Source organism: Pavona decussata, unplaced genomic scaffold (genome assembly GCF_977016875.1).
Source record: "Pavona decussata unplaced genomic scaffold, jaPavDecu1.1 SCAFFOLD_40, whole genome shotgun sequence".
NCBI classification, from domain to species: domain Eukaryota; kingdom Metazoa; phylum Cnidaria; class Anthozoa; order Scleractinia; family Agariciidae; genus Pavona; species Pavona decussata.
Genome location: NW_028145462.1, coordinates 1,415,244 through 1,435,236, shown reverse-complemented (window position 1 = coordinate 1,435,236; position 19,993 = coordinate 1,415,244). Strand labels below are relative to the sequence as shown.

The following is a 19,993-nucleotide window of genomic DNA, read 5'->3' as shown; positions in this document are numbered from 1 at the left end:
ACAATTATTCCACTCACGCTTGTTGGATGTGAGATGATTATAGCCAACTCGGCACTACGCGCCTCGTTGGCTATCTATCATCTCATATCCAACGCGCGTTTTTGGGATGTTGATTGTCCTATTGTTTCCTTGCATGAAGTCTTTTTGTATGATACGCCATTAAAATTGACATTAGACCACGCCCAGTCTGTGGACTCTTATTTTTATTCTCCACAAAAATGTACTCACTTATACAGTTATACAGTTTTCGTTGTTACAATAAAGGTTTACTGGTATATGTTTTGAAGTATTACAGGGGAAGTTATTTGGCATAAAAATTCCCATTTTATTTTCCTGGTTTGATTTTCACATGAATAATTTCAAGTTTTATTCTCAAGATTGAAATATTTTTTTTACTGTCAACTTCATAGACTGCTCCTCTGACAACCTGCTGTGTAGTAGGGTGTAAAAGATTCCTCGCCGTCTTTACCGAAATACAGTGTAAATGATTTCTGAGACAGTCTCATTCCAGCGGCTACACTTGCGTTCAATAACATCTGAACTATGACACATCAACATTTCATGCACAGACTGTAAAGTTAGAACCACATGAGTGAAGCAAGGTTAATATAGACACCCGCAGTTTTTTTTTTCTTCACTGAGAAGCCATGAAGTGAAACAGATGCCATGCCAGGGTATTGCCTTGATTATCTCACAAAAAAATACCCCACTACCCCAAATTATTATCTTTCTGGATTCCATTAGCCCATACTAAGATAAGATTTTTCCCCATAGTCACAAAGTATGTAAAAATACTTCGTTAATTGTAGGCACCGTCGTAAAACATAGAAAATTAGAAGATCCTTTAAAGGAGAAGTATCATGGGTTTTTTTATTACCTCTTTTGTTAAAAATGTTGAATTAAGACCTTCACTTTGCTACAAAATAAATCTGGAACAACGAGAGGAGAGAAATCAACTTAATTCTTGACAGGAACAACTCGTCCTCTGTTCTAGCGCATTTTGGAAACAAAAATATGATAACTTGAAAAACATTAGCCTACTCTGTCTCTGGCCAGGGGCACTAATCTACAGTTGTATTACTTTGGGGTGATAATTTATAACAAAACTTGACAATTATTTTCTGTTTCTGTTGTCAGACAAACATTTTTGGGTGTTGAAATGACATCAAATTTTCGTTATACTTCCCTTTTAAGATAAGGTTTTCACTTTTAGACCGCAAAGCTGATGAGTTATTGGTGAGTCTGAGTTTACTAAATTATTTCAGTTATTATTTGGCAAAAAAAAGGTTTCAAGTTTTTTTAAAGTTAAGTATGTCATGTATTCAAACGGTAAAACACAGACAGTAAACAGAGACTGATCAACACTGTGTGTCTGTTTTCGCAGTTTGAATACGCGACATACTAAGTGTTCCTATATTGACATAACAGCCCTACTATCTCCAGTCTCCTTTCTTGCACGTTATTGCACCCAACCGGAAGTGAAATTTGATACTTTTATATGCCTCAAAAGCAGGGGGAAGAAAAATTGATAAGGAATCTATTTTTCTACTTTCTTATGAGAACAACATGAAGATTTGACGAAACAAATAATTTTTTTTTTGTCATATACACTTGGGTTCACGCAATCACTGATGGAACATAATATGCCAAAAGAAATAACACACAAAAAAAATATCCAATTGTTTCTTATATTTTACATTTTTTTCAGATGTACAAGCAAATTCACCTCTCCACCCTTTAAAAGCCAGAGGGATTTTATTTCTTGCAGGGGCATGTAATTCATGGTAAGGTAAGGGTGACTATATGGAAGGTTAGGGTTAGGGTTATGTGGGTGACTATATGGTACCTTACCATGAATTACTTCCTTGTGGGGACATCTTTGGAGGGATTAGTCTGGCAGGGGTGTTAAAACCTTTCTAAACATCTTAATAATGATCAGCATCTTATTTCTCACCACAATATCTACTTAATCAAGCATACAGCTCAGGAGAATAAAGAAAATGATCACTACATAAAGACTCTTCATGACTCAACAAATTCACCAAATGCATGTTGACACTGTGGCTTCTTTAAAGGTACAGCTTTATACAAATGCTGGTAGGACATTGTCAAGTTGCTTTGAACCTCATTAAGAAAGTGACGCTTCATACATTGTTTTTATTAGAAATTATTTTACATTCACATTGAAACAAAACTAATTTTTATATGAAAAGTTTTGTCCTTAGCAACTCGGAAATGGCCCATTGAACTGCATAAGCTGCCCACTTTACAGTTTTTGCTGCCGACATCTTTCCCAACTTGAACAACCCTCTCAAAACATTAGCTTTTTACAAGGTAATAAGTGGAAAAGAGTTTTGGGTGGGGGAGGCAAAAAGGTGCTACAATCACCTTGTTGAACAAGACCAAACTTGGCAATTTCTCGCCAATGTCTGCAATGTTGGCTACATCCACACAGATTCAACTGTTTGATTGTCTTTGCGCCGTAGATCCATTGACAGTTGACCGTCTCAGTGATGGCGGCTTGTTTAGGAATGGTGTCCATGTTCCTTGTATGGAAGGATTCTCTGTGTGCCAAAATTGTCTTATCCTTTGTACTTTTACTCCTGATTCATGCCTAAGTCTTTCAACCTACTCTTCGATCTCCTCTGGAGTTTTGTTCTTCACTTCCACTTTTTTACTGTTGCCATTCACTAAAACACAAAAGTAAATAAATACGAAAAATTTGGAAGCGATACACCTGAACTGCAAGCCATTGCAGTAATGTCTGCATCTTAAAGGGGGAGTATCATGGCGTTTTTGATATCTTTTGTTAAAAATGATGAATTAAGACCTTCAATCAGCTGCCAAATAATTCTAGAATGACAAGAGGAAAAAAATCAACTCAATTCTTGAAAGGAACAACTTGTTATCCGTTCTAGCACATTTTGGAAACATTAAAAATACAAGAACTTGAAAAAAATTAGCCTAACATTTTTCAAGTTTCAATCCATACCAGCCTACTCTGTCTCTGGCCAGGGGCACTAATCGACAGTTTTATTGTACTGGGGCACTAAAAATTATTTATAACAAACTTGACAACTATTTCTTTGTTTCTGCTGACACACAAACATTTTTGGGTTTTAAAATGACAGCAAATTTACGTGATACTTCCCCTTTAAGCAGCATACTTTCATCCCCAGTTCAAATGTATGTATTTCAAGTATTTTACTTCCATCTCTTCACCTCTTGGTATGGTATAACAAAAAGTCAAGCAGTCTCAATCAGCTTTAATGGTTTTTATTCTAGACCGATTGATCAGCATGACTAAGATAAGTACAATACACAACCACACTTGATTTCATATGCATTTTTGTTGTGTATACACTCAGTTGAAAAAAGTTGTCCTGTGCAAACTTTCAATATTGGTAGGCATCGGTCAGACATTGTTAGACTGATGCTGTTCTAAATTGTAAACTATGGCCTTGATGTGGGGTGCAGGAATTGTACAGCATGATTGTAATTTTTGCACACGAGGATGTTGCATCAGCTTCGTTTGTCTTGCAACATCTTAAACCTAAGTATAGATTTGATTGGCTAGAAGTATTTACTTGAGTACATGAGTGCTGTGATTTTACTGTAGCTAGTAATATAACATATTCTTCTGTAGTTTAGTCTCAACCACACGTGCTTGATTGCATTTTAACATCAGTTCGTAGAACTAGCAACATTGGCAACTTTAGCAACTTGTTTTTAACAATGCAACCTGGTGAAGTTATAGGATAATTTAATTGGCATGTGCATATTTTGTGTGTTTTTCTTTGTCTGTGAGCAATTATGCAAATTTTAAGCCCTAAAAACTGCACAGACTTTTATTTTCTAACAACATGAAGATAAATAAGCTGATAGGCCAAACACTTCCCAGAAAGCTGTTGGGTCTTATCCTTCACGGTTCATACCTTTTAAGTGCCAACGTTTTTACAATCAAGTGTACTCAGCAGACCAAAAGGGTGAGACATCTGTACTACCCACGGAAGGGGGGGGGGGGGAGGGGGGCCGAGGTGAAAGCACTCGCCTCCCACCAATGTGGCCCAGGTTCGATTCCCGGACTTGGCGTCATATGTCGGTTGAGTTTGTTGTTGGTTCGTGTCCTGGCTTCAAGAGGTTTTTCTCCGAGTACTCCGGTTTTCCCCTCTCCTCAAAAACCAACATTTCTAAATACCAATTCGATCTGAAAAGTGTCCCCAATAAGTGCTCTGCGGTAAATACATTGACCCCTAAATAAAAAGATTTTTGTATTTTATGCAGAAAAAGCACAATCAAGGGGTTAATATGCACAATGAATGATCACAGAAAATTCTCCTAATCCCTGTATTAAGAGAGTAAGGTCATTTTTAAAACCACAATATTTAATTAGACATCCATTAAGCTTAAGTAACTTACGAAATCAACTTACGAAAATTTGCAACGATTCTGGGATGTTTCCCATTTCGTTCTCTGACGTAAATTGTAACTTCAGGATTGATCTTTGCACGAGGTGATGCCGGTCAAAAGAGCTTCAAAAAAGACAAAATCCTTTTCAACAGTTAATGCATTACCATATTCCTCTGCTGCTTCCTCCGCGTTTACAGTAGTTAAAAACTAGCCGCTGTAACGGACGAACAATCGACCGAATACTCTGTTAGGGATTCCAACCTGCGCCATAATGAAATTTAGAAATTGGTTCCCAGTACAGTCAACTCTCTCATAGCGACCACTTCTCGTAAGCGACCACCTCCCGTAAGCGACCACCTTGAAAACAACGGTTTTGTTTCTCAGTTAAATACTGTTTCAAGAGCTCTCTCGTAAGCGACCACCACTCAAATTTCTTAAGGGACCGCGACCACTTTTTAGGCCAGAAATTACACATATTCTTTTGTTTTCTGTTTCCGGTAAGCGACCACCCAACATAATCACGTATGATCGCTTGTAAATCACTACTCAGAAGTGACAAAAGTTCAAGTTTTAATGACGCTTCCCCGTACTGCTGACAGATAATGACAGTTTACAGACAGAGCAGATGGCTATAATTAGATCTGTAGGTAAACGAAAATTGTTACAGTGATCTGTTCCAAAATGAACCATGAACCATGAACCATGTTATACAAAGTTTCATAAGAAGAATGAATAAATGTGAAAAAATCAAATAAATAAGTTTCTATTTGCCTAATTTTAGCTGTTAAGGTAATATTTTTTTTTGTAATTAATTAATCAATCCAGTATTAGGCTTAGTTTGTTGATCTTTCCCGTAAGCGACCACCTCCCGTAAGCGACCACATTGTCGTGCAACAAGGGTGGTCGCTTACGAGAGAGTTGACTGTATGTTCTTCATGTAAGAGACTTGGAGTTGATAATTAACAGACACCACAGCCAGGAGAGGCCACAGCCGCCTTAGCCAGTGAATGTATACTTGCAATAAAATAAATTTTCCTTAAAGGGGTAGTTTCACGAAAATTCCAAAACCCAAAAATGTTTGTCTGACAACAGAAACAAAAAAATAATTGTGTAGTTTTGTTATAAATTATCACCCCAGTGCAAAAAAATTGTCGATTAGTGCCTCTGGCCAGAGACAGAGTAGGTGGGAACTTGAAAAATGTTAGGCTACTGTTTTTCAAGTTCTCGTATTTTTGTTTCCAAAATGTGCTAGAACAGAGTACAAGTTGTTCCTGTCAAGAATTGAGTTAATTTCTCTCTTCTTATTGTTCTAGAATTATTTTGTAGCAAACCTGAAGGTCTTTTATTATCATTTTTAACAAGAGGTCAAAAACTCCATGATACTTCTCCTTTAAGTTTTAGAATCCTGCAAATATAAATCCACAGAGGAGACAAAAAAATATATTAATGCAACTTGCAAAATTATATCAATTGCAAAATAGCACTGAATCTAGAAAATTAATTTATATTTACACATTACCTGTGTACCTAGTACAAAGATAGTTACAGCTTGCTTGTAACACAGTCGGTAGGTTTTCTTCGTTTAATTCCTGAGTGAAAGCTGATATTAAATCAGTCGACGATCTTCAACGCAGCTTTCATATTTCGTACCCTACCAGATGAATGCACTGCTATTGCAATGAGTGTCACCCAACAGCATTTAGACTCCTGTGTTGCATCTATAATCCTCGGGTCTTTGTCCAAAGCTAACGCAACGACATACACCACGCCCACACCACTACCTTTAGAAACAGATCCAGTCATTGGCTCGCGCCCTCATCAAGCATGGCTGTTTTTACTTTTCTCATTTCCCCATTTTTTTTCTTTCATAGGAATAGTGGAGAAAGAGAACTTGACGAATATCGATTAGTGAATTTTGTTCAATAGCTAACATGACGCCAGTAAAATGAAATGTCCCGTGGCTCTCCCCAAGATTCGGACGGCTCTTTCAGTTTAAAGAGCCTGTTTACAGTCTAAATTCGGGTTTGCGCTGTACCAGCTATCAAAGATGTTGTATACCAGCAATTTTGGGGGCTGGTCACAGGATGAACTAACCATGGAGGAAATCTGGATATGCAATTAATTCTAGTAAGGAAGCGAAAAAGAACTAAAGCGTTAAACCCTTAATTGAAATCAAAGCTCCTAACACCTAAAAATTTTTCGAAAATTGTAAGGTTGTTCTTAACATACTGATTATAGTTCCATAATAAAAATGAGAGTCACCGAGCTCGTTTTTGAGTTACAACCACTTAAAGCTAGAATTAGGGGTGTCTTTAACTGGTTATACTTTTGCTATCAGGGTGACCTATTTTGTCGAGAAAACGACCATAACTTGTTCACCAATGATTAGGCATTTGTTTCACTCCATTATTGTTCTATCAACTGATACAAAGTGGCAGTATTGATCCGTTAAAGTATAAATGTTGGAAATCAATGCTAGCCACATTAAAAGTGTTACACCAAGTACACAATACCGACGATTGTAAGAAAAGCTTCCACAACTGACGAAGGCCAAAGTATTCACCATTCTTGACGTATCTGAAGCTTTTCACACCGTCGTGATGGATGAAGAGTCTTCTCTACTTACTACGTTCTAGGGACCAAACGGCCGCTACTGTTATACTCGCATGCCATTTGGGATCGCCTCGGGACCGGAGGAGTATCAACGGTGCCAACATGAATTCTTAGACGGCTTACACGGGGTAATAAACATTGCCGACGACATCTGTGTTTTTGGATGCGGAGATTCAAAAAAGGAAGCTGACATCGATCACGACATAAAATTTCACGAGCCTGTTAGAAAAATGCAGCAGCCATGACCTGCGACTCTCGGCGAAAAAGTTGCAGTTTAAATCTCCCTCTGTCACTTTCATGGGACACAAGCTTACCGACAAAGGCGTAGAGCCCGATCCAGCTAAAGTAGCTGCAATTACAGAGATGCCAACGCCCACTGACAAATCTGGGGTGCAGCGTTTTCTTGGCATGTGCCAATACTTAAGCAAGTTCTGTCATAACTTGTCAGAAACAGTTCTTCCTTTGAGGGACGTGACCAAGGAGGATTCTGCATTCCTGTGGTCAAACAATCATGAAAATGCATTTAACTCGGCAAAGAACCTCATCGCTTCAGCAACCGCATTACGCTACTACGACACAACCCTCCCCGTGACGCTACAAGTGGATGCATCGGAAGGTGCGATCGGTGGCGTATTGCTACAAAATGATCAACCTGTTTGTTTTACATCTCATACCCTCAACAGCACGGAAAAGAACTACGCCCAAATTGAAAAAGAGTGCCTTGCGATCGTTTCTTGCATGGATAAGTGACACCGGTACCTATACGGAAAACACGACATAACGGTACACACAGATCACCAGCCGCTGGAGACAATTTTAAAGAAGCCTCTCAGCAAAGCTCCTCGCAGACTGCAAAGGATGATGCTGAAATTACAAAGATATCAGTTCACTGTCCGATCAGCCCTCCCCCACTGCCAAGCAAGAATACGAAGTGTTCCGTCTGGAAATAGCTGAGATGGATCTAGAACCAAACCGAGTTACACCTGACACACTGCAACGAATAAGACAAGAAACCGCCAAAGACCCAGTTCTAGCATCCCTGCACATGGTGATAATGAGGCCTTCAGAAAGAAAGGAAGCTCCAGAGGTACTGAGGCTGTACTGGAACTTCAGGGATGAGATTTCAGTTTATGACGGCGTCCTCTACAGGTCCCATCAAGTAATTGTCCCAGCCACTCTACGAGACGAGATGTTACAGAAGATACACAAAGCGCACCAGGGAGCCGACAGCAGTATAAGACGAGCACGCGAGTCTCTGTTCTGGCCAGGAATGCAGGCAGCAATCAGGGAGAAATGTTTATCATGTGGACTTTGTGCCCAGTACTTAAGCGAGCGACCGCGAGAACCAATGAAATCTCATGAGATACCCACTAGACCGTGGTCCAAAATAAGTGCCGACCTTTTTCAACTGGATGGAAGCAACTACCTCGTTATGGTTGACCATTACAGCGACTTCTTTGAACTAGACCCCCTGGGTGGGAACACATCAGCCAACGCAGTCATTCGAGCCATGAAAAGACAATTTGCTCGACACGGAATTCCAGACGAGTGCATATCCGATAACGGCACACAGTTTGAAAGCGATGAATATTCACGTTTTGCTCGAGAATACGGTTTCATCGTACGTAAATCGTCACCATACCACAGCCGAGGGAACGGAAAGGCGGAGTCCGCAGTCAAAATTTCAAAGAACATTCTGAAAAAATCCCGCCATGAGGACCCCTATCTGGCACTTTTAGCGTACCGAAACACACCCCAGCAAGGATATGATTACTCGCCAGCACAGCGCCTTATGTCTAGAAGACTACGGGACATCATTCCCACAGCTCCGCGTCAACTTGCTCCACATACAGTGTCCCCAAGTCTAGTGCAAGAAAACATTTCAGAAAGGAGACGGAGATCAAAGGCTCAGTACGACAAGAGGGTGTCGGCGCCGCTTGCCGAGTTCTCAGAAGGAGATAGAGTGTACGTGAAACCTACACCGCGGGTTGGTCTTTGCCATAACTGATGCAGTCATTCTAGTATTGGACTGATATCCATAATTGGCATCCCTCTAAAATACGCAATTAGTACTGTAAGCTATGCGCAAATGTTTCTAAGAAGACGAGATCAGGTTTGAGCATCACTTCAACGATTATAACAAAAACAACAAAGGCTACCATAAGTACGTCAAGTGCTTTGAAGACGAGGCTGTTACCTGTGATATGCCCATCTTAAAACACTTCATCGCTGTTTTGTGCGCGTTTCAGCCGCACATACAGGAAGGATGGCAATTTTGAAGAGACGGTTGAACAACTTAAGCCTAAACTGTAAACGGGCTTTTTCATGGTTTCTGATAGCATTTTGGCTGATGAAGGACAGAGCCCATTTGTCTCAAAGTAGTTTATCATCTACTGTATTTAATTGAATACCACAACTTTAGCTACAGTGTGACTTTCGGGTAACATTTGCTGCATATGAGTTTATAAATTGTTGGCACTGTATTACTATCACTATAATGAAGATAATCCTTTACTGCACTCTATGATTGGTTCGCCAAACTCACGCCACTTTCTCAAGCAATGAGAAGATAACCCCAAATCACTCGTGACTTGTTCGTGTGCGTTTTCCCGCGCTTGGTGCCGCCCGCGCTATATGTATTTGCTTTGCATTCTGATCGGATCATTTAACGTCTGCAAAAGGGTAAGCATACTCACTGTCTGCTTGTGCCAGTTAGGGATTAAAATGGCTTTTTGCTTACTGCCACTGAGTAGGCACTTAATTAGTATGGAGGAAGGCACTTATTAGTATGCAGGAAGACAGGGGAAGACACCAACGGGGCTTAATTTTGACCCTCTATTACTACTAACACCACTTAAACAAAACTGCTACTGAGCAGTACTTTCTAGTGATTTTGCTTATTTTGCTGTACAAGGTGATTCAAACTTTGGAGTCCGTGGTTGAAATTCTAACGTGTGACCATTCAAATGAAAGCTACTGAGCAGTACTTTCCTGTGGTGCTGCTTATTATGCTGTACAGGGTGGTTCTATCTTTTGAGTCTGTGATTGAAATCCTAAAGTGTGACCATTCAGGTGAAAGCTACTGAGCAGTACTTTGCTGTAATATTGTCTATTTTATTCTATTTATCAAGACCAAATCCTAAAGTCAATCAAATTAAAGCTACTTACAGAGCACTTCTTTGTATGTTGAGGTTTCGTTCCTTTTCCCCAAGTTATTAAAATTATGTTACTCTGAATCTTGTCTTTGCATTCGAAGAGAAACAGTTAATGAGCTTTACGTACTTTATTTATTTGTAATATTACATATTTTGTCTTCTTTACTTTTACAGAGAATGAGAGTGACGCGTAATTCATTCTTACCAAGAGAGTTTTTCCAGCATAAAACCGACAAGACGCCTCCACAAATTCAAGGTTACGTCAACCACACAAATCATACGACAGTTTAGACGACAAGGAGTAAAAACCGAGCCTGAACAGACAATTTAAACTTCATTCAGAGACTTAACACAAATAATAATAAAACAATTGTACAGAGCAGAGAAGAAAGAAGCCCTCGCGGCTTGTTATGGTGGGGTGGAAGAAAGTTTGTTTGAAGATCAAATTGCACGAAAACTAGTCGAAAAAGTTTGCGACTTCTGTTCTACTAGAATAGAACAAAGAGCCAACCAAGCAAGCAGGATTGAGGAATAAAGTTCATTTTGCGAACATCGGTGCCAATCAGCGGCTAAACGCAGACTGCCAAGATCTGATGAATTTCGTGATCACCTTCTGTTCAACATAAAACTGCCTCGGAATCAAGTCGAGGGTGCTTGTGTCCATGGAGTGAAAATTACGTCAACTAACAACTTCATCTCTTCGAAGACGCCCTTCGATTTTTTTTCTTTCTGCTTTTTTAAAGCCTCTACAAGCGGACAGCCAACAGATATACTGGCAAACTCAAGCTTTTATCACCAAATTAAGTAGCGTTGTTTGCTGCAAAAACTCTTCGACGGTCAGAAAGAACAAAGTAACACGGCATTTGTTAGCATAAACTGGTTCGCGTACCTCCATGTTAGTCATGACCATGAGATTTGCAAAAAGTTAAGGTTATTAGACCTCAAACAAACAAACAACTGTTTTCATATGGAGTGAAAAATATGGAAACAATTCCATCTCTTTACTAAAGATAATAACATCTTAAATACGAACTTATGCAAGGTACTCTAAACAATGTTCAATTCAAAGATTAAAAAAAAAAAATACATACTTTTTTCATATGGAGTGAAAAATATGGAAACAATTTCATCTCTTTTCTGAAAATAATTACATGTAAACGACGAACGTATGCAAGGAACTGTAAATATGTTTAATTCAAAATTGAAAGTAAAAAATATATATTTTACTACAAGTCTCCATAACAATGCACCTTGTCTCTTGACATACATAACGAATATATTTACATTTAAAGGGAGGGGTTCACATTTCAGTGAATGTGCATGAATCTAAATGCTTTTATCTCTTTCTTATCAACTTTAGGGCCTTAAAAATCCCATTCACATGTACTTCAGTAATCACATTCTATAATTAGTCCACGCAAAATGACTGATGACCAAAATTCACAGAAAATGTTAGCGGATTGTACTCACATCGTCGATATTGAATTTAGCGTTGACCCGTAGGATTTATTCCACGGTTGATGTGTTTACAGTTATTTGCATGCGAAGTAACGCAATCATATGAAAAAATTACCACACGAGTTACCTATTCCCTTCCGAATGGTTCATAAAAAACGAATTAAATTTAACAGCCTTGGGTCATAGCGAGCAAAGGCAAAAAAGTATTTTGATTCTTGAACATGCGCAGAACCGTGAACCCCTCCCTTTAAATAAATCAAAGAAAATAAAAGAAACTTTCCAAGCATCGATTATTGTTTACTCTGTTTACTCAACACCTAAGTAGTACCCAGATCCCAGACGGCCTACATTTGGGCATTGAGAAGAGAGGAGACTGGGTATGACAGTTTTTTGGTACATTCATATGGTCCAGGTGCAAATATAAATACTGGTTTAACCGGTTTTCTCGTCCACTCATGTTCACCTGGCCTAACGGGATTTTACAAAGTGGTTGTTAATTCGTACTGCTCGTATTATTTTTTAACGGTTGCCGTTTATAAATATAGCCATCATAAATCTCAACAAGAGAGTGGATCCAGATTTTTTAACTTGAGGAAACGCAGAAATGAGCCCCATGTAAGTTGACTCAAATTTGATGGTGGGCAAACGTGCATGAAACAAGTGATGATCTTTTGAAAAAAACGCTGAAATTCACATCTACAAAATATATATTAAAAGCCCGTCGAGATCGAAAACATTTCACTAGAAACAATCACTTGGCAAACCGTTATCTTATTTTATTTATTTATTTTTTTTCAAACATATGCCTTTACGATGACTTTCCGTTTTCGTCGCTACGCGATGATGAAAGCTGAAAATTTACTTACAAGCGATAACGTTTAAGTGTGAAGTGGGCCACATTAAAGCGCTGTCAGATTGCGGGTTAATCTAAACGGTGATTTTTGGTGCGTTCTCATCAAGATTTGTTTGCGATTTTCAGTCCACTGAGAAGGATGTTGTCCTTTAAAGGAAGACAATTCCATCTTTTATTGCATACAGACGTATCTTTTCCAGCGAAAAAGAGGAAGCGATCAGTGTGAGGCCACGCCTACGCCTGTGTCATTTGAGAGGTTTTCTGAACAGAAGCTGTAATGAAAGCGAAGAAAGAGCCAGTGCTTCTTTTATGGATACGTCCTTCACAGAGAGGTGTTGTTAACCAACTGAGTACCACGCTAGGACACATTCCAGCAAGATGTTGTATTTTAATGGATAATATTTTAACCGTTACAATTAACGGATCTTGTACAAGGAAGTTGTAGTATTACGCTTGTCATGAAAATAAGGCGGCTTATGCAAGTTTAAACCTCTACTTTTTTATCAAAAACAATAGACAGCTTAAGTTAAACAATTAAAACACGCGACTACTGAAGGCTTGCTAATAAACAAAGCAAATTTCTTGAGAGACCTAAAAAATAACTGCCTTTGACTAGCGCGATACAGAAATGATCAAATTACTGAAGATTTTCAATGAATGAAAGTAACTCTCAGTTCCACTTCTAAAGCACTAAGTTTGCCTTCATATGTTTGTTATAATCATCTGTTCCTGTACCTCAGGACGGTTGATGGCTGCTTTAATTGTTGCTTTTTAAGGGAATATTGGTTCCATCAAGACAGCTTAATGTGGACTGTCGTATTTACCACGCTGTCTAAATGGCGGCATGAAAATTAAGGATAATTCACACAGCGAGTTTCAAATTTCTTTTCAAATAGTTGAATGTTATGATGACACTTATGCTTGTCTTTATTCACTAAAGAATATTACCTTCATGGAAATGGTTGTGTAAAGATGCAATAGATTGTTAGTGCTTATCCGTTTTGTTTATGCTTATCCGTTAATGGATTTATTTCCAAGAAAAATGATTGTCCAATGATGCAATTAGTTGTCAAAAGCATTTTATTGACTATATTATAAATCAAGCAATAAATTAAAAATAACCTAAATTCGTATTGTAATTAAATTTGTTTTGTTTAGGCTTAGTACAACGATGTATAAGCGCTATAGAAATATCATGATAGTATTATATTATTTTAGCTTAATTCCAAATAGTTTTAAAGATTGTATATATATAGATCTCTGACTAATAATGCACACGCGAAGTACATCTCGCGTTATCCACGCGTGGGTTCTTCACGTAAACTTCGTTGCGTGTCTCACACGAGCCCTTAGGTAAAACACAGGCATCTCATTGGCGTTTTTGGCGAGTGTGGCGACTTTGGCAACTGAAATGAACTTACATTCAGTCGATTTTCGATTTATTTCATTTTTCTCAAACCTTCATTGACTAAATCCATTAACGGATAAGCACTTACATTCTATTGCATCTTAATGAGATTCTCCCTCAAAATTCCGGCCTAAATCATCTTTCCCAGACTACTATTACTGGCAGGGGCGTAGCTACTTGTACGCACATGCGCACGTGCGTACCTGAAAAAGTCGAAAATAAAATCAAATCAGGTAAGATGAAATAAAATAAAATAAAATAAAATGAATAAAACGACAAGTGATTATGTGGCGTCATAAGTGGCTGCTGGTTGAAGATGGCACTCCCCAGGCCTTGGTGGGAACGCTAGACTTTTCTATCCCAGAATTTTAATCTACAATTGATGTAGCAGTCAAGACGCTTCTCACATACCCTGTGTCTACATGTGCTGCAAAGCGGCGCTTTAGTAGCATGAAGAGGCTTAAGACGCCACTTCGGAGTGCTATTTCAGATGCGAGGTTGTCCTCGCTATCCGTGATACATATTCACAAGCACAAGGAAGTAGACCTAAATGAGGTAATTTCTGTCTTTGCTGGAAGAAAAGACATACGGTTAGCTTTGTGTTTGTAACAGTAAACCATTACATCCATTATGCCTTTAGGAAAGCTATGCCTCAGTTTTTTTGCTCTTGGCGATGTAGATCTAGACATGTACACTTTGATTGTTTATTTGTAGATTTATACTGAGTAAGCGCGTACTTAATGCCGCTCAAAAGCAATGATGTGGAAAACAGTGGTAAAAAGTGCTCCGGCGTTTGCGAATAAAACCCTGAGATACCGCTTGCTTGTTGGCTTAATTAATAAATGAAGGGATTGGAGCACTTCAATGAACCCAAGACAGCAGCAAAGAATGTAACGACGTAATTGCCATTTCATATCACGCTTAAACGTACGGCATAACCTCACCATCCTTACAATAAAGAAATTTTATTCATGTCATCATGATGGCACGTGAAAAAAAAATGTAGGTGGGGGGCTGGGGTTGCAGGGGGATTTGGAAAACTTGTGCGTACCTCTGGAAAAATCCTGGCTACGTCTCTCACTATTGCTTTTTGCCGCCGGCAAATATTTTGTTAAAGAATCCAAGAATGTTTCTCAGAAATCATGGAAGGTGTTGAATTAATAAGTTCAATTAAAACTGACTGGTAACTTTCATATTTATAGTAGAAATTCATTTAGTCTCCATAGGATGTCGAAATTTCAATAAAAAAATGTTGGCGTTTTTGTAGCAACTTGCTTTGGTTGTTTTGCCTTTACATTTTTCTAATTTTAGGCCAAGAGCGCAGCACAATATTAGTTTATCTGGAGCTATACCAAACCTATACATGCGTCAAAACGTTACAGAGCTGTACATGTTCTTTATGAAAGGAACTACCAACAGACCAAAGATATAGACAAGACAGATAATAAGCAGTCAAATGAACTTCACTCATGTTGAAGAACAAGGACAATTCATCAGTTGGATGCAATACTTTGGTACGGGTCAGGAGACTTTAAAATGTTGGTCACTAATGGTTTATAATAATGCGTTGGCGTCATTTTATTTTATTCAGTTTTTAATTCAACAAAAAGAAGCTAAACGGAACCTAGCGGTGAAAATAAAAAGACTACGGTGGTTTCTAAGACAGCTTGCTTCAAGCAGTTTTACTTTTCTTTTGTCTCAGGAGTCGGCGAGAAGCTGGCGCGCGAGCTGGAAAAAATCTCGCGCGAAAACAGATTCATCACGTTATAATTCGTATCAGCCAGTTTTTGTTTTCTTTTTTTAATGTGGCGGCCAATTTTAAGAAGCGATCAGTTTTTTATTTGAGCTGTTGATAAAACAGGTGATTAACCTTTCTTCTGATAATGGCAATTATTTCTCTAAACGTTTTATGAAACCGTACTGTTTAATTAAGGACCTAACGGTGCATGCGTTCATAACAAACGGCGCCGTTGAGTATGGATTAAAGGATCTTTGACAACATATTGACGAAAATGAGATGCATAGTACCCTGTGCCACGTAACGCTATGGACAGCTATCTTAAAAGTAAAATGAATGAAAGCGAATTTCCACTCAATAGACTGAGTTGCTGTTATGATCAGGACTCTTGAAAGGTAGTTACAGAAGAATTGCTTACTAAAGACGCCTGCATACTATGCTCTTCTCCACCGCCCTTACGGAATGACAAGCATGATAGCTCAAATTGATCGTTTGTCTCACGATTGTTTCACATGGCTGTAGTTTGAATAAACAGACGTCAACGCAGTGGCGGCACCGCGAAACGACGTCTGTTTACTCCGGCTAACCTAGTTGTTGATGTCTTATCACAACGCTTTATGTAGCAGTCCGAACAACGAGAATCGAAATCCTCCAATCACTAACATCCAAAGCAAGAATGTCAAACATGGTGTTACTACTTATATTGATACCAGTCGACACAACCCGGCACCTAATCGAAACGTTGCGGTTAACACTTACAGTTATGTGAGTGACAACTGTTGTAAAAAAACGATTGAATTGAACGATCATATCAAGTCGCGATCACTGAAAGCTAACACCTTTCATGCATGACTTGTTAACAGTAAGCATATTCAAAAGAAAAGCTTTAACAGTGCGATACGGTATGGACACAGCTTGAGGGTAGAAGCGGCAATAAATAAACCCTTTGACAGTCATTGTCTTTGCACTTGACACATCGTTTCCTTTCTCATTTGATTTGTTGAAAATAAATATTTCTAGACATTGCGTCAGGCTTTTGTGAGGCACTGAACTATAAACTCTTATTTCTACGGCAACGCCACAACACTGATCAACAAGCTCTGTTAGCTAACAGAATACAACTGTTAGCATTGTTTGGCTTTCTCTTTAGCTGTGATGTCCTCAATAATAACGGCTGTGTTTAAAGCCACCATCGGCTTGCTCGTGAATAAAGGAAGAGATAAAGCAGCAGAAAAGTTGAAGGATGGCGACGTAACAGATCAGAAATTCCGTGGCTTGATCGTGCGTGAAATCGACGATATCAAGTCGCAGTTGAAGGGCTTGGCAAGAAAAGATTTGTTAGCAAGCATCAGCTTCTTTAAAGAAGGAATCGAGTTGCTGTATGAAGTGTTTGGTAAGGCAAGGCAAGAAAGGGAGCACGGCACGATAAAGGAAGAAGAAGCAGCTGGAACAGCTAGTGCTGAGGCAGTTTCTCTGGCAAAAGGAATGAGAAGACTGGAGCTTACTAACGTGGATGAGTCAGCCACGAGGGCGCTTGCCAATGCAAAAGACAGATTCAAAGATGCCCGCAGAAAAGCGACAGAAGCATTCGCTAATGAAGCTTTGGAATTGTCTGATCGCGTACTGGCCATGCAATATCGAGTAATGTCGACAATATTGGAGACAGTAGACAATCCCGAGGACGCATTAGCAGCGTGTAGAGTGTGCATTGAAGAGCTACACAGTCTGTCAGCTGTTAAGGAATGTTTTACTGTCGAGCTTAAAAGAGGCTTCTGGGCTCAATTTAGTAAAGAAGAACGAAGGGCGATTATTTCTGCCACTTGTCATGTGAATCGCACCATCTACGATGTTATTCTGATGGTCAGTTTTGGCAACAACCAGCTGTCCGCAAACAACTGGCCTTGTGTTGATACCGGAGAAGAGAAAGTGGATCCACTCTTTGATGGAAGAGTTTCTAAAGTGTTGCAGAAACAAGGTATGGAGCACTGCTGTGCACCATGGTCATTTGGCAGGGAGGGTGCTTGGATGCACAAGCTGAAGATTCCTACGGGTATCGCTACAAACGCAGATGGACAGTTTATTATAGCAGACGGTCCGGATAAAAGTGTGAAAGTGTTTGACAGCAGCGGAAAGTTTGTTCTCCAATTTCACCTTGAACGTAATGACACTGAGACGGGCTTACGTGTTTCTGATGTCGCCACTGATATGAACAATAGCAACATCTTTATACTGGTCAGGCTGGCGAGGCCTGGGGCTGAGTGGGAGCGGGAAGTTCAGCTATTCAGTCATACCGCTGACCTACTGCACAAGTTTCCTGTGAGGGGAGGGGGCTGGGGCAAACTGGCAGTCACCAATAACAAAGTGCTGGTACTACATGAGGCTGTGCATGTGTACGAGCATGACGGGCGATATGTACACAGCTTTGGAGAAGGGATACTCCAGGATGCAAGTGATATCTCTGCTAGTCCTGATGGCCAGGCCATGATACTGGATGGTTCCTGTGTGTTCATATTCACCGAAGATGGTAAACAGCAGCGTAAATTCAACATTATAAACACCAAAGAAGATGATTACTACAGGCGCATTGCATGTCATCCATCTGGTGAATTTGTTGTCGTCGCAGGATTGGAACGAGGAACAGACCACCGGTGTGTGGCAATATACACTAAAGATGGTGAGTTCGTGAGGAGAGTAGTAGTAACTCAAGAGAAGAATTTTGATATAGCCGGGATTAAAGTGAGCATGGAGGGTCACATCGCTGTGGTTGTTAGAGATTACCGTAATGGCAAGGTAATTGTTCTCTAGAGTTAGTGATTCTGAAACACAAATCAACAATTTTTTAGTGAAAACTAAAACGAAGGTAGTTTCATGAAAACAATTAACTCATTTTTCTTCGCGACAATTCAGGATTATTAAGTGACAATGAAGACAGCCATTACTGCTTAGCTTTCGACTGTAACTGTAACTACGTTTACTGATGTTTTACCTTTTGTTTTTTTTTTCTTAGAGCTTGTAATGTATAATTCAATATTATTTGTGATGAAGAAAACTTACGAAAATATACAAGTTTTAAAATAGCATAAAGAGTGTAGGTATATTGAGGGTGTATTCTTTTAGAACAATTCTGGTTATTCTTATTGTCGTTCAGGAATAACAGAATAGACAGAATTTTATTTCTGCATTAAAGAATGCAATTCTGCCTATTCCTATCTACTCCTTGTATTCCTATTACAGCATAGTCCCAAAGAATGGACCGCAAGTCATCTTCACACTCATTGTAATCTAGTTATTAATGTTATTAGAATGGTGAGATGGCAATTAAGGTTTATAGTTAGAACCTTTTTATTTTATAAAGTTTGCTTGGCCTTAATTGTTGTAGCTGTTCAAATTAAGGGTTTTTATAAAAACGGTTAGTTATTTTGCTGCTATGCAGTAATGTTGCTGTTATTTTAAACTCACCGAGGAGCCTTGAAAATAACCAATCAAGGAGCACAACTTTTAATTAGCTGCCCTTGTTTTTTACCTGTTATATGGCAAAGGATGCTGGAATTTCTCATTTTTTTAAAGCTCTTTTTCTTTAAGCTATCTTGATCCTGATAAATAATCATATTTTTGACAAACTATTTTCATGGAAACTGAAAAATTATTTTCCTTATTAAGTAATTTGAAGTATTGTTAAAATTATAGTTGATTTTCATCTGCTTACAAGTATGAGTAGTGAAAAATTTTCCCAGGACTAGATTGACAGCTCCACATGCAACTATTATCATGGCCAATACGACATAAGGGACACTTGACTGTTTTGGCAATGTTTCCCATTTTACTTTGCTTCGACAACATCGACATCTTTCCCACAAGTCGCTCATTAACATAATCTCCCCTCCCCCTCTGTTCAATGTTGAGGATTTACACTTGTTAATTTGTCTTTCTTCATCCCCATTGCATTGGAGAGAGAATGCATAGGAGTAAAATCATGTCTGCATATTGGCCCAAGTAAGGCCTCCATTATTTGGCCAGGATAATTTGTGTAATGAAAATATACCTGCATTGTGGGACAATTGAATCAGTTCCTTGGGTGTTAATGATTTGATTTCAAAATACATGTCCATGCAGGTGATGTACAGTTTATATTTTATTAAAAACTGGATCATTGTATAATGCAATTCGAGCAATTTGATTGGCTTAGCGGCCATGGTATATGAGCCATTATACCATGCCCAAGAAATAGAGACCATTAAATTGTCCTGTAATAATATTCTTGCAACGCAAAATCAGCAAAATCTAGCAGTATTTCTTGATTGTTTTTAATAAAACAATCATATGCATTCCACTCACGCTTGTTGGATATGAGATGATTA

General features: G+C 38.9%; 2 protein-coding genes and 1 pseudogene across 2 annotated transcripts in view; 2 read left to right on the top strand and 1 right to left on the bottom strand.

Moving 5' to 3' along the window:
• The window catches only part of LOC146483109 (vasoactive intestinal polypeptide receptor-like), a 116,215-nt gene extending 105,828 nt beyond the window's left edge, over positions 1-10,387 (top strand). The window contains exon 18 of the mRNA XM_085106386.1: positions 10,353-10,387. Coding sequence (XP_084962512.1) covers positions 10,353-10,372 — 20 coding nt within the window. The 3' untranslated portion in view covers positions 10,373-10,387. The remainder of the gene's footprint in view (positions 1-10,352) is intronic.
• Positions 2,170-4,680, bottom strand: LOC146483110 (large ribosomal subunit protein mL43-like; annotated as a pseudogene).
• A 6,403-nt stretch (positions 10,388-16,790) lies between the features above and the next one.
• LOC146483108 (uncharacterized) lies at positions 16,791-19,281 on the top strand. The gene has a single exon (XM_085106395.1). It carries the CDS (start codon positions 16,791-16,793, stop codon positions 18,438-18,440), a length of 1,650 nt encoding a protein of 549 aa, XP_084962521.1. The 3' UTR covers positions 18,441-19,281.
• Positions 19,282-19,993: the final 712 nt, after the last annotated feature.

Excerpts from the sequence above, each read along its gene's own strand:
- LOC146483108 (XM_085106395.1), top strand. The coding sequence starts at position 16,791 with ATGTCCTCAATAATAACGGCTGTGTTTAAAGCCACCATCGGCTTGCTC.